This window comes from Physella acuta, unplaced genomic scaffold, assembly GCF_028476545.2.
Source record: "Physella acuta isolate Inbredline_101_S28 unplaced genomic scaffold, ASM2847654v3 ptg000179l, whole genome shotgun sequence".
In the NCBI taxonomy this organism is placed as follows: domain Eukaryota; kingdom Metazoa; phylum Mollusca; class Gastropoda; family Physidae; genus Physella; species Physella acuta.
The window spans coordinates 152,702-170,935 of record NW_026731698.1 but is presented as its reverse complement, the minus strand read 5'-3'; the positions used below and the strand labels follow the sequence as shown (position 1 = coordinate 170,935).

The following is an 18,234-nucleotide window of genomic DNA, read 5'->3' as shown; positions in this document are numbered from 1 at the left end:
CCGAAATACAAGTTTAATTCGTTCCATATCATTGCTCATATATCAAATTGTTTTTATATCAAAACAGTTTTTTATCCCTATTGAAATTACATAATATGTGATTAATTCGTTCCAGTCAGCCACCCAAATTGCTATTCCATGTTTTTGGTGCGTATGTTAATAAAGAATGTATTAATAAGAAAAAATGTGCTTATTAAAACAAATTTTGCATTCAAACAGAATAAAGGTAAATATTAAGAAATAAACTGTTTTATAAAGATAATATTCTTTGAAAATCAATTGACCTGAGCTTACTAGAGATGATGGCGCAGGTGTAGGGTGAAAGAGCTTTACTTAATTCACTGATACTCTTCATTGTTAATGCTAACTCTTACGGTAAATTTTATTTGATTTATTCTTTACACTTTTAATATTACACCTAATCCCTAAACTTAATTTAACTTTATTAAAATTCACGAAAACATAGTTGAACTTAATCGCTACTTGATAATAATTTATTATTACTTTTGCTTACTTTTCGTGACTGATTTTCTCTTAACTACGCTTTGCCTAATTTTGCACGCTTTACTCCTTTTATTGAGAAGGCCGTTTAAAATCTGCTACAGTGGTTTTGTTTCTACAACCTTTCAGAATGTTGGGGAGATTAGTTCGAAAAGTTAGACAAAGTTTTTAAATAGCTGCAATGTACGATCAACTGCAACTATTTCAGATGTTTTTCGCCATGAATTATAAAACCCGCGGATCAAGTTACTCGTATCTCAAATAATTTTTCTCGTAACTCAAAGCAAAAAATCACTCTCTCGGCTGCTCGTATATATAAAAATTAGATATTTTTCATATTTTAGCGACCAAAGCTTTTATTAAGGAAAGTACATTTAAAAGCGTGTTATTATAAATGTTTTTTTTTCAATTAAAATAACAGAAATAAAAGATATTTGTGTATGTATACAGACAAACTCAAACAAGCACGCATAAGAACACAGAAACACATTGCCGTAAGTCTAATTGTTGAGCGTCCTGTGATACATTTTCTGTGGGTATAATTTTTTTTAATTTGCTTTTTTTTTGCGCATTTTCATGTGTACACAATTTTGTTGCCAGTAATATAACTTAGCAAGCAAAACCATACAGAGATTAATAGATAGAAACATTCTAAATGCCACCATTATTTATTGATTTTAAAGCGTTACTTAAACTGACCAAGTATCGGGCCTCAATCTGACACGTTACGGTGTGCTGTAGTACTTGACAAAGATAGCCATCGTGTCCGCCTTGTCGAGGGCTCCACTGTTGAAGTTTTCCGGTTGATTATGTCTTGCATATAAGAAGACCGGAAATCTGTCTATTTTCTCGTATGGACAAGAACCGTAGGCCATGTCAAGCGCGACGAACCAGCCTTTATCTTCGCATCCATTATACAAGTTGTTGATGTAGAATGCCCTCTTTAGATTGACCCTGATATCGCCTGAAATCGAAAAAATGTTGGTTTGGGTGTCCTTTAGCTGATTCCAGGAAGAGAACTTGACCTTGGACTTGTCGAACCAGGTCATGTAGTTTGTTTTTGTGCCGTCAAACAAAATCTCCTTGACCTTCTGGTAGTTGGAGTACAGGATGAAAGCGACTTCCTGAACTCTTTCCCAATTATCGAACACTTCTGAGTTTCTGTAGTGGTTCTTACATGGTAGGGGGTCGGTCACCTGAGCATGTAAAAACGTTTCAATAAGTCTTTAGTCATAAGTGGTCTTTAGGAAATTTGAAATATGGAAGAAATCTTTTTTCTTGATGATTATTTTTAAAAAAAATTTATCAATTTTTAATATGTCAGTAAAATTTTACTAGAAAATTGTAATTTAAAAAATGTCGTAACACTCTAGGGAAATCGAGCTTCGGACTTTAGTGACGATGCATGACGCGATGAGAGAGGGATTAGAAAAGTAAGACGTAACACTAATAAATTTAACAACTTTTTTTAGTCTTCTTCTTCCTCTTCGTTCTTAATTTTTTAGTGTTGGAAGGGATCGAGCCTTATCTGTCAGAGGGTTTGAACTCGAGACTTTTTCGAATGTATCAACCATGAGCTTTTTTGCCGACTCGACCACGCCTCCGTCACAATTAAGGATACGTGTCAACTGTTTATGCGCCATTGAGGCCATTGACTCCGATTTCAGCCTACTTTTCTTTTTGGATTTGTTTCCATAGCCTTTGTCCAACCAAGAACAAACTACAAGGGAGCAGTTATTTGATTTTGGAGTTATCTCTCCTAGAAGAGTGGCTGTCACCAGCTAACGAGCCTCATCTGCCCGAGGGTTCGAACTCGAGACTTTTTGGTTTAGCAACCATGAGCTTTTACCGACTCGACCACGCCGAGTGAATTTGGGCATTTCGTTTTACAGTTAAAAAGCTTTTTTGTAAATTTGTTTTATTGTTTTTAAAATTGATCAGGAATCGAAGATTGAACCATATTTTCTAAAATTTAATACAAGCCGTTTTCATGCGAAAGGAAAAAATTATTTAGTTTAAAAGCCCTATAGATTGAGTACACCCACTTTGGAAAAAAATTATGTGAGGGAAAGATGGCGGCAAAAGTATGACGTCATTTTAGGAGGTGTCTTACTTTTTGTGCGTTACAAGAACAAAATAGCGTGGTTAATTTGGTTAAAATCTACACAAAACAGGTTCAGACGAAAGTCGCTAGGGCAGACCCATAACACTCATTGTCTTTTTAATGTTTGCAACCTCAAGACAAGTTTTGACTTGCATTGATTAAACCCTTAGTGGTTGGTTGAAATTAAGATATTTTTACAATATTAAAAACTTCAGCTTCTATTCAGCATCGCCGTAAAGAGCAATGTAGTAGAAAAGTTCTAGTCCTAAATATTTAGCCTTACCAAGCGAACATTATCTGGTCAACGCACCTGTTTACATCCGGGTTCCACCTCTCTCGGGATCCCAGTACCGTCCTTATAGGCGTCATAAACAGATTTTCCTATGTAAGCTGTGCCACGAAACGCCAGTGTCCACTCGGCTCCTGATCTTGGCGTGGCCTGAAATAGTCATGAAACACTCGCATAGTTTGTCAGATGTTTAAGTCAGCAAATAGACAAAGCGTGCTAAACATATCAGGTGTATGTAAAAATGGTCTTACGCTTCCAATCAAACCCTATTTGAATTTATTAATACGCTTGAACCATCAAATTCTCTTGATATCAGATAGTAATTGAAAGCTTAAGTAATAGGATTTACCTCCAAATTTCGGACCTTTTGACTCAGCTGGTTGATGATTTTATTTTGTTTTTGCAGCAACTGTTGGCAGTCAAGACAAGCTGTCTCCTCATAGTCTTCCCCAGCCACTGAAACACATGTTGTATACATTGACTCGTAAGGTTGTGTATACCAATAATAAATAAACAAATAAATAAAACTTTATAATAACAAGCTTTTGAATGCATTGTTCGCTTGTGAGAACATATATTTTAGAGGCCAAAGATTTTATAAATGAAGTTGTTTTATTTTTTTACATTTCCAGTGCATTTCAAAGCTTGATCTAATAAAGGTTTTTATATTTATTTTATTTTCGACTTTAGTCCTCGTTCTAAATTAAGTTGCCACTACAACGATGACAAAACATCAACAATCAACTCAAGAGACTGGAGATGCGTATGTGTTTAGTTGACAACAAAACATCAACAATTAACTCAAAAGACTAGAGATGTGTTTAGTTGACCAAAAACAATCAACTCAACAAACTCTAGAGCTGTGTTTGTTTACCTTGACAGAGAAGAATATTCGTGACTACCAGGACCAGAAACGTCAACATCTTCATGGCGAGCGTCTTTTTTATTTTCTTGTTGTTTTAATAGTATTGTTGTAGTCTGGGTTACTGCTGTCGACTTTCAAGTCTAAGACCTCTTGCTTTTATATTATTTTTTGTCGTCATTAACATTACCTTCAATCTGGTGGAATTTTAAAATGCCGATTAACATCAAAAGAACTCTATCAGCGGATTAAGCAAATGTGATCTCCCGGGTAAATGATTTTCTTGCAGCCAAAACTATTTTAGTGTATTTTGAATTAATTTTTTTTTGTAGTCTGTAGCTTTCGATTTTTTTTTTATCTCGGTCCTACCTATATAGATTATCTTGCGTGATCTAATTTGTCAAACTACACTCTTTTTCACCTACAAGAGTTAGAATTAAGAAAAATTGTTTGTCTATCTTTTCCTTGCTTAGTTTTTCGATTGATTTTTTGCGCATATTTTTTACAACTATTTTGTGTTTTTCAGTATAACAATTAATTGCGTTAATCGAGGCGTAAAAATTATGTAACACATTATTTTATTTTTAACACTTACTACAGTAAGCTAAAATATTTTGTACTCTACTTCGTCCATTTACATAAGGGTCAATTTTCTGAGGTTTTAAGTTAACAAGATCAAAGCAGATTAAAACTGGTTGCAGCTTGTTAGCCCTTCGTTTATTAGGTTCAAACACAGGTGTTGTCCTGATTCGAAGTCGATACACTTTATTGGAATAAAAAATAAGCAAGTGTTGTAACCACATCATAGAAATAGTATGGTTTTTTTTTTAATGTTAGCATTTTCATAAAAACTGTATTGCATAAATTATACAGAAATTTTAAAAGTATTCAATTAAGCTAATTATTTTTTCTAATTATTATGTTTTCTAATGTTAGAGTTCGCGGGATTTCATAGCATAGCTTAAACATAATAATCATGTTACCCGTCTATTCCAACGTTAAAAACTTCTTTTAAAATTAGGTTAGGTTTGCCTGTCGCCCCTCCTGGGACAAAGGAAACTGACGAGAACTTTCCAGGCGTCTCTGCCCTGGTCTAGTCTCTCCAACTGTCCCCAGGTGAATCCAATTTTCTTGGTGTATTCTTCCAGGTCAGGTCTTTCTTGGTCTGCCTCTTTTCCTTTTGCCCTGTGAATTCAAGTTGAGGGCCTGTCTTGTTATGCTGGACACGGACTTCCTGAGTGTGTGGTCAATCCATTTACATTTTCTCTGGATGATCTATTCTTTAGCTGCAGTTGATTTGTCCGTTGCCATAGTACCTCATTTCTGATGGTTTTAGGCCTGCAAAATTAAAGGATCTTTCTGAGGTATGTGTTATAAATTATTGTATTTTCTTCTTATCTGTTGAAGTAATTCTCCATGTCTCAGCTCCAGAAAATAAAACTGGTTTTACCAGTGTGTTGAAGACCTAGATTTTTATTTCAAGGGTTAAAACTTAAATCTCCAGATCTCCGAACATTTTTTTAGTTGGTTAAAGAATGCTCTTGCCTTGTCCGTCCTATTATTATGTCTGCCCTTTGTCTGTCAATGTTATCAACAATACTTCCAGGGTAGGTGAATCTATCTAATTCTTCTAGGGCTTTGTCTGTCAATGTTATCAATGTGAGAGGGTGAATGGATTATTTATTTTGTATTATTTTATTGGGTACGAATCTGTGAGTGAATGGTCCACTGGACAGCGGCTACGGGGATTCTCCTTCCGCCCGAAGCGGTCAGTATAAAAACTGACCGCTCGGATAATTTCTTTCTTTTTGACCCGAGGCGAAATGTAGATCGAATCAGTTTATGTGTGGGCACCTCGTGCTTGCAGTAATGTTGCTTGTGCAACTTGGCTGGGTGTTTGTGTATATTGTTTTGTGTATATTGTTTTGTCACGCTAAAGTCTGTTTTGTTTAGTCGTGTTTTGTCCCGTTGTGTTTTGTTTAGTCGTGTTTTGTCCCATTGAGTTTTGTTTCGTCGTGTTTTGTGTATATTGTTTTGTTTAGTGTCTGTAGTTTATTTTATCTATTATTTTTCTCTATTTTGATTGGTTCCAGTTAATAAATTTGATTAATTGTTAAATGTTTTTTTGTTTTTATTTAGGCTAAGGTTAAGGTTATTAACCAGTCTGGGTTCAGCCGGACTTGCACTGACCGGACGGTAGTTAGATAAGCCTAGAAGGGTAGATTTTAGTTATTCCCCCCCCCCCCCCAGCAGGGCTTACATAAAAAATACTTCCAGGGTAGGTGAATTTATCCAATTATTTTAGGCCTTCGTCTGTCAGTCATCCAGCTGGTTCCTTATTGTCCACTGTATACCGTTTCACTTTTTCTCAGATGATATTTTCATAAGCCAGTCAAGTGCCAGCAGGAACAGGAATAGTGAAACCTGCCATAAGGGTCATCCATTTATGACGTACACAAAATTTTGAATTTTAGACCACTTTCCTCCCCAAACCCCCTTCTACACGCGTCGCGCGAGCCCCCCCCCCCCCCCCCCCCCCCCTCGTGGACGTCCACGAAAATTCAATAATATGCCATGTGCACCTTGCTATACTATAAATCCGAAAAATTTCGGCAACATCTTTACTTGGCCTAAATGCTAAAAGTAGAGCCCAGAAAGTGTTGAAAAAATAAGTATATTTTGAACGTTTTAGTATGAAGTAGACCCTATATTGTAAGCGCTTGGTTTATATACATGTTTTTGCATTACCAAACAAAAACTGCAAAGTATTAAACATATATTTTTGTATTTAATAGGAGAAAAAGGAAAAAACTAAACACCTATTTACGTCAACATCTGAAGAAGTCAGCTAATCTTTCTCCATCTCAACTAAGCCCTGCTGTCCCATAATGTCTTCATATCCTCTGTTTTCGCTTCCAATCTTAGCATTTAAGTCATCCATGAGTATAAGGATTACTCTTTTGGACGATTCTGGATAATGGTCTTTAGCATATTGTAGAACTCATTTTAGTCCTCTTCTTTGCTGTCATTTGTTGGGGCGTAGGCCTGTATTATGTCCATACGTCTTATTTTAGTTTTAAAGGGGGCGGCTGTTATGATCCACCCAATGAGAGCCCTTTGTGCTTGGTTTTGACAGCATGAATGCGACTTCTTTCCTCCTCGTAACCTGGGAGCAGCAGTAGCTCTCCTGTTATTAGTTGTTTTTTTTTTTGGGCAAGTCAACTTTGGCTCGCTGATACCCCAGGATAGCTATTTATAGCGTCTCATTTCTGAGATTGCTTTTGCAGCTTTATACATCGTACTGACATTCCAAGATCCAATATTGATGGTGGACATTGCGGAAAAAATGTCGTCAACCTGGTATTTACCAATATATACTGGCTTTTACCACCCAGCTACATACATTTTCTATAGGCAGATCTATTTTTTCCCCAGGTCCGAGCTGCCTATATTTTTCTCTGACTGCGTTTCTATAGCGATTTGTTTTTTTACAAAATATAATGTTGCTGACATTTTGCTCAAGCCCCAATCCTGGAAGACCAGGTTGTCAACGGTAAAATTATATTAGTGTCGGGTTACAATATATATATATATATATATATATATATATATATATATATATATATATATATATATATATATATATATATATATATATATATATATATATATATATATATATATTTCAACCGGTAGGGGGTCTAAGCCACCCCTCTACCGTGAATACAATACAACTGATAGTAAAATAATAACACTAATAACCCATAAGGCTATGATCAGATTTAATACACATTTTGTGTATGTGTTGCCTTAAGTATATTTTTTTATACAAAGGGGTCATCCGTAAATGACGTCAAGCTTTTTAAAAATATTTGTACATCCCCCCTTCCCTCCGTCACACGTCGTCACAAAAAGCCGACCCCCCCCCTAAAATGACGTCACATCTCAGCCTACAACCCCCTCCCCTCAAATTTGCTGTTGAATTTATCTATAGTTTTTATCTCTGCCTTATGGGACGGAGTGGTCTAGCGGTAGAGAGCTGGACTGCTAACCCGTAAGTCTCGAGTTCGAATCCGGGTTCAAGTCAGTAGACCGTCCCAGAGTCCACCCAACTCTGATGGGTACCTAACTCACGTTATGGAAAGTAAAGGCGGCTGGGCATAGTGCTGACCACACTATCTCGTCATATGCCGAGGTTACAGAAACAAGTGAACTCTACTTCACTTGCCCCATAGACCGTCAGGTTTGAAAGGGAAACGTTACGTTACGTTTATCTCTGCCTTACGTGGGTGTTTACCTACTACATTTATCTTATTTTTTAAATTAATTTTCTACTTCTGGCTTTAGGCATTTTTCTTAAATACATTTTTTTACTGTCGTTTTCATCATTTTATATTCTTTTTTTTTAAATTTAAGCGAAGAATAATATTTTTTTTTCAGTGAATGTCTACATCTTCGATGAAATATTTAATTTTATCTAAGCTCAGTTTCATGACAGATATGCCATTAATTTAGCTAAGCCAATGCCGCAACCCTCTGCATGTTCAACTCTGTTTTTTGCATGCTTTCATTGTAGTTATATTAACATATTATACATAATTATATTTGTAATTGAATAACCTTTTAAACTGTATAAGGTTGATTTCTGTGTTGAAAAAATCTTCGATTGATTCGCTATTTTTACCCCCCCCCCCCCCCCCCCCGCGGCGACGTAACGATTAGAGGGGAGGCTTTTTCACCTTTTTAAAAGGGGGGTGTTACTTTGAGTCTATAGACTCTTTGAGTTTTCGTACTACAACAGTGAAACTTGGTAGAAGAATAGATTAAATGTTCACGTATAACGCTCAAGGTTCTTGGAGAAAATATGCTAAATACTTTTGGAGATATCGAACCGCAAAGTTGAACTAAGTTATTTGGGCTATTTATGAACCGAGTTTTAATTTGAACCTTGAGCTGTATTTCTGAAATCTCGACGTTTATAAATACGTATGATATGTCATTTTAGGCCCTGTAATAAGGCTGAACGGTAAAAAAGTCACAGGAAAAAAAAAACAGAAAAAAAGTCACAGTTTTGGCTAGGAAAAAAAGTCACAGAAAAAAGTCACAATGGAAAACGTTTATCGGAAAAAAAGTGACAGAAATAAAGTCACAGAAAAAGTCACAAAAATCTTTTCAGAAATATTTTGATTTATTTGATGAAAATTGTAAAATTTTGTATGTTTATTGTTATGGGTTGTATTTTTTTATAGCTTATGTTATTTATAGACGTTAAAAGCATTATGGTTTATAACAATTGTAAGTAAAAAAAAAAAACACTCTAAGATAGTTTACACAACAATCTCAACTTTTGTTACGTATTTCTACGCGGTAGAAAAATTAATTATAAAAGAAATTTAGGCACATCATTGTGTTTTGCATATGTTTTGCAGTAGGCTACTCTCTGTTCGGCCTCTCCTCAGTCGGCCGTGTCCGAACATATTGTGTGTTGTTGACGTTTTGTGTGAATGACAGCCTTTGAACCTTGTCGGCTTTCTGTTTTGATCCTATGCTTTGTTATGCAATGAGCGTGGTAAATGTGGGCAGTAAAGGTGGTTGAACCGATTGGATGAGACTATCAACAATTTCTTAAGATAGATACATGTGTTCCCGTGTTTGACTCGTCGGGCATTGCGACTTTATATTTAAGTAGACAGGCATGTTTCATAACGGCAAAAAAAAATTGTATTAGTATTTACGGCTCAGAACTAATCGTCAAAATTAATCTTCTAAAGAATTTAATCTGATTAGCTGCGGCCCGATCAAACAGTGCTGATGTGATTCGTGTAACGTTTGATTATTTTGTACATTAAATTTTTCGTAAAAATTGTTTTAAAAAATAAATTTAATTTTACCCGGGGCCCTTTTTTTCTGTTGACTAAAATTTTTTTAATACCCTTAACAACGTGGAGGTAGCTAGCTTGCCAAATCGACCAAAATGGGATGGGGTGGGTATGGGGAGTCACTGACCATCCTACACGGTATGTAGCACCCAACGTAACATCCATAGCCTCACCCCGCCCCCCTGCTCCGTGACGCGACAAGTCGACGGTCGGCGCCTTTGATGTTGTGTAACACCCGTACGGTACCCGAGCGGCTCGCGGTGGTTTCATACCCCACCTCCCTTCCCCTTCATTTTGTGTAGTTGATGTTACTAGGCCTCGGGCATAAATCACGAAATCTTGCCAGACTTTTGTCTCTGAAAGTGCATAATATTTGTCTGACACGTTAATCGGGTTGGCCGACTAGCCTATCTAGCGGTCGTGTTTACGTAATAGGGCAGTAAAATTCGTTGGTCAAGATCTGGTTACCCACATGTCTGATTGAAATAAATCTAGGCAAAAGCTGGTGGTGATAAACGCGTCTGTGTTTAGCCAGACACGTGAATCTAACTTAAGCAATGCCTAGAACCTACTACACACAGTCAAGCACTCAAACACGTGCTTTATTCCCCAATGTAATAGGCCTACTGGTAGGCGTACAAAATATATAAGCCTACTACTAGCATAAACATTGAGCATATATAAATATTTGTAATAGACCTATAACTTACACTACCTTGTACAAGATAAAAAAAAACAATTTTCCACCAATGTTTATTTTTATTAAAATTGTAAAAATTATCAATTTTAATGTGTTTAAAAATATTACAAAATTATCAAAAAGCACACTGATTCTGATCAGACACATTTGTAACTAGACTAATTCTATAGAAAGTTGTATGATATTTAAAGTAACAAGAAATATAAATATAATAAGATATGCCTATATTTTTGGAATAGAGTAGGCCTGTAGGATTGCACATAGATTACATAACATCTTTTAAGAAGTTACATCATCACAAATATACTATTGTTATTTCATCCTTCTCTTTGCATTAAAACTGTGTTAGTTATATTTTCATCAAGAATGCTATTCACTTAAGTTAACTGACAATGAGCAAAAGAGATTTTAAAATAAATATATGGTATATTTTGAGCAACGGGTGCGAATTACAAAACCTGAACTTTATAGTTATGTAATAATGTTCGACCATTTTAAATATCACCATTAGCTTCATTATATACAAATGTCATATTATGGTTTAAAACAGTGTTTAATTTAAAGAATGACTTCTTATCACACGGATTATCAGATGTTCTAAAAAAATTGAAGGGGGTATTACATAATCCATGAAATAAGTCTGTTATGTAATCAAAAGACACTTTTTAAAATAGCATAATTGGATTTGGAATACAAAAATCTATAAAATATCATAAAATGATATTAATTGGTGAAGTATGCTTGCTTTAATACCACTTTTAGTGAAAAACTCTTAAAAATTTGGTCCATACCCTCCCAGTATTTTTCCTCTTTCAGTGTCTATCCCTGTTGTCTGAAAAAAACTGCTGTTTTTAATGACTAAAAAATTCATAACTTTTTTGTTAATGTTCAGATTTTAAAAATTCAAACTGATCTACAATCAGATTGACAGCCCCTATCCAAATATGTAACTATTATATTGTTTTACTGAAATTAAATTTTTGCATTGGCTTACTTAAACTAATGTGCTATGGATTATGTACATATGTATGTTTTGTGTACTTTTTTGCTGAGGCCTAATTAGCATATAATGACGGTTGAGTCCAACGCAACGTAATTAATTTGATACGTCATCTGCTGGTAGAAAGAAATAAAATCGACGTTTGTAGCATATGTTACTTATGTAGTCGCTAAAAAAAAAGTTAACAGCTTCTTTGAAGGTTGAGGAAACAGATGGTCAGTCCTGTCACACTGCTGTATATTTGCGTGCAGCTTCTTATGATGTATAGGGCTATAGTAATACTTCAAGCGTTTTAGTCGGTTAATTCAGCCTTCCGATGGGTTACTTCCACTTTAACTTTTCCGATGGGTTACTTCAACTTTTCCATTTTAACTTTTGCAATGGATTACTTCAACTGTTCCGATGGGTTACTTCACATTCTCCATTTTAACTTTTGAAATAGATTACTTCAACTTTTCCGATGGGTTACTTCAACTTTTCCGATGGGTTCCTTTTGTTTTCCGATTGGTTTATTCCATTTTCCGGTTGATTACTTCAACCTTTCCGATAGGTTACGTTCTAAATCACTATTATATATATATATATATATATATATATATATATATATATATATATATATATATATATATACACCATCTATCGTTTAACGAACCCCACCCTAGTAAGTGAATAAATTAATGAAACCTTGGTAAATCAACCCCATCCTAACAGATTAATTGAAAAATACCTTGGTAACCGAACCCCACCTTTACCGGTAACATTTATGACAAGTATTTTCAAGAGAGCTATTGACATGGGTTTAGGTGGGTTGACAAGGGATAAGTAAAAGTCGGTAATTGACTCGTCCAGAATACAGTTTTGTTGTCTAGACTCCATTTTTTTCTCGACCTCCTCAATTTCATACACGATATCCTGTGTTCTAAGACATACGTATGTGTTTAACATAAGTTTCATTTTATTATATGTTTCTGCTGTATGTTTATATCCTATTAAGTCAACGAACAAAAAAATCTATTATCTCCCATTAATAAAATAAAAGATAAAATTTAAACCAGAGGAAATAACTAGCTACAAAACTAGTAGTAATTATCCTAAAGATATATGAACATATTATAAAAAGGAAAGGCGTGCTGCTTATTGTTTTGTTCTTGTTATAAAATTAATTTTTTTTTTAGGAAAAATAATATGTGGATATAATTGTTTAAAATATAAACCTTATACTTAACTGTAGTTAAAAAACAAAAGCTTTGGTTTTTTTTTCAAAATTGCTTTGGACAGCTCAGACCACAACCCATTAAGTTTAAATTTTTAAACTACTCTTATATCACATTTATAAGCAAACTAATAATCAAAATTAAGAAAATTGATTTATTTACTTATTTCCTAAGTAAACGGTATAATAGACAGATCAGTACAGTGCAACATATATGAGTGTTTTTGACTTATTGAAAACATGTCAGTTTAGAGATAATCCTTGGATGTCGTTAGATAACCGAACATAGCTGGCGCGAAACAAACAGCAGCGTTAGCAAGAATCGAGCATTTAACGCAGCTACGTAGATAGACGCAAGACACGTGAGTTTCTGCCGACTTTTGCCTCCAGATTTAAATACGACATCTTGTTACCTGGTTTTGAACGTGAAGGACAGTTTGGTCGTGGGATGACCTACGGTCACCAGGCCGGGTACCTGTAAAATTAACAACTATAGTTATTCTTTATTTGAAGTTTGGATAAATGCTCCCCCTTCCTCCCCCTCTGCATACGCTATTGTAGTGTGGCTTTTATTCAAGGTCGAGTCTCAACTAAATTGCTTTTGCCGTCTGCTGGAAATCAAGAATAATGAGAAGGCTTGTTACATCTGTTACCGATGTGACGTTAAACAAGAATAACTTTACATTGAAAATTACGGAAACAGAATGGTTATACGTCAGAATTGTGTTTTCTAGTTCTGCGTCTATTATTTAGATAAATTAATACTTCAGTGTTTTGCAAAAGTTTTTTTTAAATGTATTATTTGTTTGAAACATTTGAATTCTAGAATAAAAACTGAACATTTTACAAAACGTATAGGCCTACACAGTTCTATCAACTCGATATGGAGCTCTAGGTCGAGAGTAATAACCGGAAGTATTCTATAGCTATTGGTTCTGCTTAATAACAATGCCGTGAAGGTAGGGGGCGTGGTTAATTCCTTAAGAATCTCAAATAATACAAAATATAAAAAATAAAACAAACTGTAAAATTTTAATCTCAATAATACAAAATGATCTCAAATAATACAAAACGAGTAGTTTCTACTATGGGCCGTATTGCTACACAGAGTGGCCACCCCTGCCTTTAATTACTACCGATACTGCGACTGAAAATCGTGACGGACGATTATAAGCATCCTCCCTTTTTCTCTCCCCCCCCCCCCCCCTCCGTGAAAGTAGCCATCCGTTACGACAGTTTACAGACGACAATGAAAAGATCAAGCAGAACTAGATTATCTGCCCCTAGTAGCCATCACTAATTCGACCGGCTCTACGACTGTAAACATTCGGCGTGAACTACAGTTCACCAGACTGGTGGGGTTGGGGGGGGGTGATATCGATATGGTCTGTTGCGCATGCCTGGTGTGCGTACGTGGTGTTGGTGTCCCGCATAGTCCCACGTAGAGAATTATATATATAGAGAGAGATAGATAGATGATCTCAAGCAATACAAAATACTAAATTTTAACAAATTACTAACTTCCCTCACTTGCATGGCTGTTACATTTTCACCTTATTAAAAACGCGAATGTCTTGATACAGAGTGGAAATTCCATGGTACAATGTTACATGTTAGATCAGAAGCTAGTGCATGGAGAATAAGTATTATTAATATATTAATATATATTATTATGTCAAAGTCTTCTAACATCTCTTTATTATCTGCTTACAAAAACTATTTATAGTCGAGTAGATGAGGCCCGTTAGCTGGGGACAGCCACTCTTCTAGGAGAGACAACTCCAAAATCAAACTACTGCTGCCTTGTAGTTTTTAGCGCAATTTCCATTCTGGAGAATTGCGTTTATTAACCCGTCATTTCTGGATGTATGAATGTATGAATGAATGGATGGATGGATGGATGGATGTGTGTGTGTGTGTCCGCAGATTTAAGTCGTATCTCCTCCTCAACGAAGCAATATCGATGCCTAGTTCCAAAAGCAATTATGTTAAGCAAGTTACGAGGATGAACATAGGCCATAACAATTCCGGGTTTCTTTCATGGATTTCCCGGAAAAGCCAAAAAACCTCGAAAAAAAGCAGTTTTTGGCCCATATCTAGGCAACCAGACCACTTAGCGACTTGAAACATGTACCAATCGATTTTTGCCATAATTTAGAACAATATTGCCGAAGAATGTTTTCAAAAATATCCTTTCATTCGGTCACAAAAAAAATTTTGAATTAATTAAAATTTGGACCGAATTAGTAGGCATATTTATCCAACCACACCACACGCGTCATCACGTTCAATAGCTGCGCCATCACGTTCAATGGCTGCGTCATCACGTTCAGTAGGCGCGCAATGGTTTTTAGTCATGTAACTTTATTGTAAATAAAACATGTAAAATACTGAAATTTTTTTTTAATAAAAAACGTTTTAATAACTAACCAATGGTTTTACTAACCCTGCTCTTGATTTACGCTACGACAGAGCTATTTTTAGATAACATAAGGAAATTGCGCTTAAATGTCACTAGACTTTTTAATTAACTTGTTTCTTTGTTGGACAAAGGCTATGAAAGCAAATCCATAAAGAAATGCAGGCTGAAATCGGAGTCAATGGCCTCAATGGCGCATAAACAGTTGACACGTATACTTAATTGTGTTGGTGGGGATCCATTTCAACACTAAAATTAAGAACGAAGAAGAAGAAAAAGAGGACTAATTATAGGAACCTGAAATAAACTCCAACATTTGTAATTATTTCGGATATATGCAGCTTTATTTTAGAACATTACTATTAGAATTGTGATAGATTGTAATCACTGACGAGAAGCCACATTGGTTGTTAACAGTAGTTTATTCACACCATGAGGAGAGAGGGGGACGGAAGTGACGAGAGGCTTATATACATAAAAACATGTAAGGGACATCACTCAAGATAACAATATAAATATAATACTAATACAGAAGAGTGGGTTCCCTTGACCTCACAATTATCTCAATCTATTACATCCCTTTACCCTTAGAACACAATAACACATCTCTCAATAGAACAATTGATAGTATCCTAAAATCACCAATTATATTGTAACATGAACACTATAGTAGATTACATCCTTACAAACAATGCACAATATGTTACAACACAATTAAAATACAAACAATGATGTCAAAGTCCTTTTGACCTATAAAATCATAGGTCTAACTTATTTGGGACTTTGATTGTCCTGTTTGACCTTCTCAGTGGCTTTTGATTTGGTGACTCAATATTCTGACCATTTGGATTCTCTATCTCAGGAGGTCTAGGATTTAAATCATTAACTCCAGAATTTACATTTTCTGACTCCAGACAACTTGGTTCACTCATATCAACAGAACTTGGTTGTGGAACAAACTGAGTTGGTGTGAACTGTTCAGATTTGGTGGGATTGACAGATTCACACTTATTATCTGCACAAGTTATTTTTAACTGGTCTGCATGTCTACGGACAATAAGTCCATCATTTGTTTTTACTTTATAAGACACAGGTCCTGTACATTGAACAATTTGACCTGGTATCCATTTTTCCTTTCTCCCATAATTTCTCAGATACACATTATCATTAACACCAAATTCTCTTTCAATGGATATTTTGTCATGATTTAATGGAACTATTTTTGAATTGGCATCTGAAAGTATTATGCTGTTATTCAGATCCTTAACTGACATAGATTTCTTTGATTGATAAATTTTCTCAGGTAATCTGATAGTGCCATTTTTTTGTAACCAAACATACTGTTTAAAAGTAATATCCTGGACCATATCACTTTGCAACTGTGATCCAGTATTTGAAGTGGGTGTATTAAATGGCAAAATCTTTTTTTTCTTTTGATGTTACCCTTTTAGTTTCTGTAAGTGCTAATGATGTTAGCAAAGTTGTTTGATGATCACATTCCTTCTTACTAATGTATTCTCTTTAAATTAAAACATTTGAAATTGCCATATCACCATAATCATTTATCAAGTTACAAATACTTTGTTTAGGCAACTCTGACTGATAATGGACTGCATCTTCTCCATCTTTTAGACTTAATTCTGTTTTTCTTACTGTATATGGCCTTAAGTCATCATTCACAGACTCTTCAGGCCAACCATTCTTACAGTACTCATATACTTTTATTAAGCACTCATCTTTTTGTGTTTCTCTTTTAATATCATTCACATTTATATTGGAGTTATCCATGATAGTGAAGAGAACAAATACATCTTCTGGTACATAGCTAAGGCTTTGGTTTTTTAAAGGTAATCTACTAAGACTATCTGCACTATTCTCAGATCCAGGTTTGTATTTCAATTCATAATTGTATGCAGTTAGTGTGATAGCCCATCTTTGAATTCTTGGTGAGGCATGCTCAGGTAGGGTTTTGTTTTCTCCAAATAAACCTAGCAATGGTTTATGATCTGTAAAGATGGTGAACTTCCTACCAAACAGAACTTATGAAATTTCTTAACACCAAAAATGATGCCTAAGCCTTCCCTATCTAACTGAGAATAATTTTTCTCAGCCTGGTTCAAAGATCTACTGGCAAAAGCAATGGGTCTGTCACCCTTCTCATCCATGTGGGACAAGACTGCTCCTACACCATCTGGTGAAGCATCACATGTTAATATAAGTCTTTTCCCTGGGTCATAGTGAGTTAGTAAGGTGTCAGAAGACAAAGCCTCTTTTGCTGTATTAAAAGCAGCTTCTTGTTGTTTACCCCAGTGCCAAGTTGCATTTTTCTGTAGCAGCTTGTACAGTGGTGATAGTTTACCAGACAGATTTCCTATGAACTTTGTATAGTAATTTATCAAGCCCAGAACTTTGTATTTTCAGGTTTGGGTGCTTCTTTAATGGCTTTTGTTTTCTCAGATTGAGGTCTGATACCTTGCTTGCTTAATATATAACCAAGAAAACTAATTTCTGTCAGCATGAATTGACATTTATCTTTGTTTATCTTTAAACCTTTTTTACCAACTATTTTCAAGACTTTATCAAGTGTTTTAAGATGTTCAGTGTCATTCTTACCAGTTATATACACATTGTCAAAGTACACACAAACATTTGGAATATCCTTAAAAATACTGTCCATGACAGCTTGGAAAATTCCAGGGCTAGATGATATGCCAAAACATAGTCTTTCATATTGGTAGAGTCCTTTATGTGTGTTTATTGTCGTATAGACTTTTGAATCTGGATGCAGTTCTAGTTGAGTGTAAGCATGACTAAAGTCTAATTCAGTGAATTTGTCTCCTCCTGCCAAATTCAAAGAAATTTCCTCAATGTTAGGTATAGGGTACCTATTTAGCTCTATTTGCTTATTCAGTGTAGTTTTATAATCTCCACAAATTCTTATAGAACCATCCTTCTTTAACACTGGTACAATGGGCGTTGCCCAATCGGAATAGTCTACCTTCTTTATGATGCCATTAGATTCCAATCTACTTAGCTCATTTTCAATTTTATTCCTCATTGCATAAGGTGGAACTCTAGCTTTGCAGTATCTTGGATTTGTGTCTTTAATGCTTAACTTCACTGTTCTATCATTTAGTAAACCTGAATTGCCAAAAACACTTTTATTTTCAGATATTACTTTATCTAGTGAAGTAAGACTAGATTCTTTTCCATTGTTCAATGAACATATACTCTCCCAATTTAACTTAAGATTACTTAACCAGTTCC

At 35.1% G+C, this 18,234-nt stretch overlaps 2 protein-coding genes across 2 annotated transcripts in view; one reads left to right on the top strand and one right to left on the bottom strand.

Annotated features, from left to right (window-relative positions):
- LOC131936528 (protein SON) overlaps nt 1-18,234 on the top strand; it is a 104,149-nt gene that overhangs the window by 28,273 nt on the left and 57,642 nt on the right. The window lies entirely within an intron of this gene.
- LOC131936531 (uncharacterized) lies at nt 173-3,906 on the bottom strand. The gene is made up of 4 exons (XM_059293564.1): nt 3,769-3,906; nt 3,244-3,350; nt 2,916-3,044; nt 173-1,697 (listed from the first exon to the last, which is right to left on the bottom strand). Exons 1-4 carry the CDS (start codon nt 3,821-3,823, stop codon nt 1,227-1,229), a joined length of 762 nt encoding a protein of 253 aa, XP_059149547.1. The 5' UTR covers nt 3,824-3,906; the 3' UTR covers nt 173-1,226.

Excerpts from the sequence above, each read along its gene's own strand:
- LOC131936531 (XM_059293564.1), bottom strand. The coding sequence starts at position 3,823 with ATGAAGATGTTGACGTTTCTGGTCCTGGTAGTCACGAATATTCTTCTC. Across the intron at positions 3,045-3,243 it reads AAAAGGTCCGAAATTTGGAG|GCCACGCCAAGATCAGGAGC; the intron begins GTAAATCCTATT and ends TGACTATTTCAG. Across the intron at positions 1,698-2,915 it reads TGGAACCCGGATGTAAACAG|GTGACCGACCCCCTACCATG; the intron begins GTGCGTTGACCA and ends TTACATGCTCAG.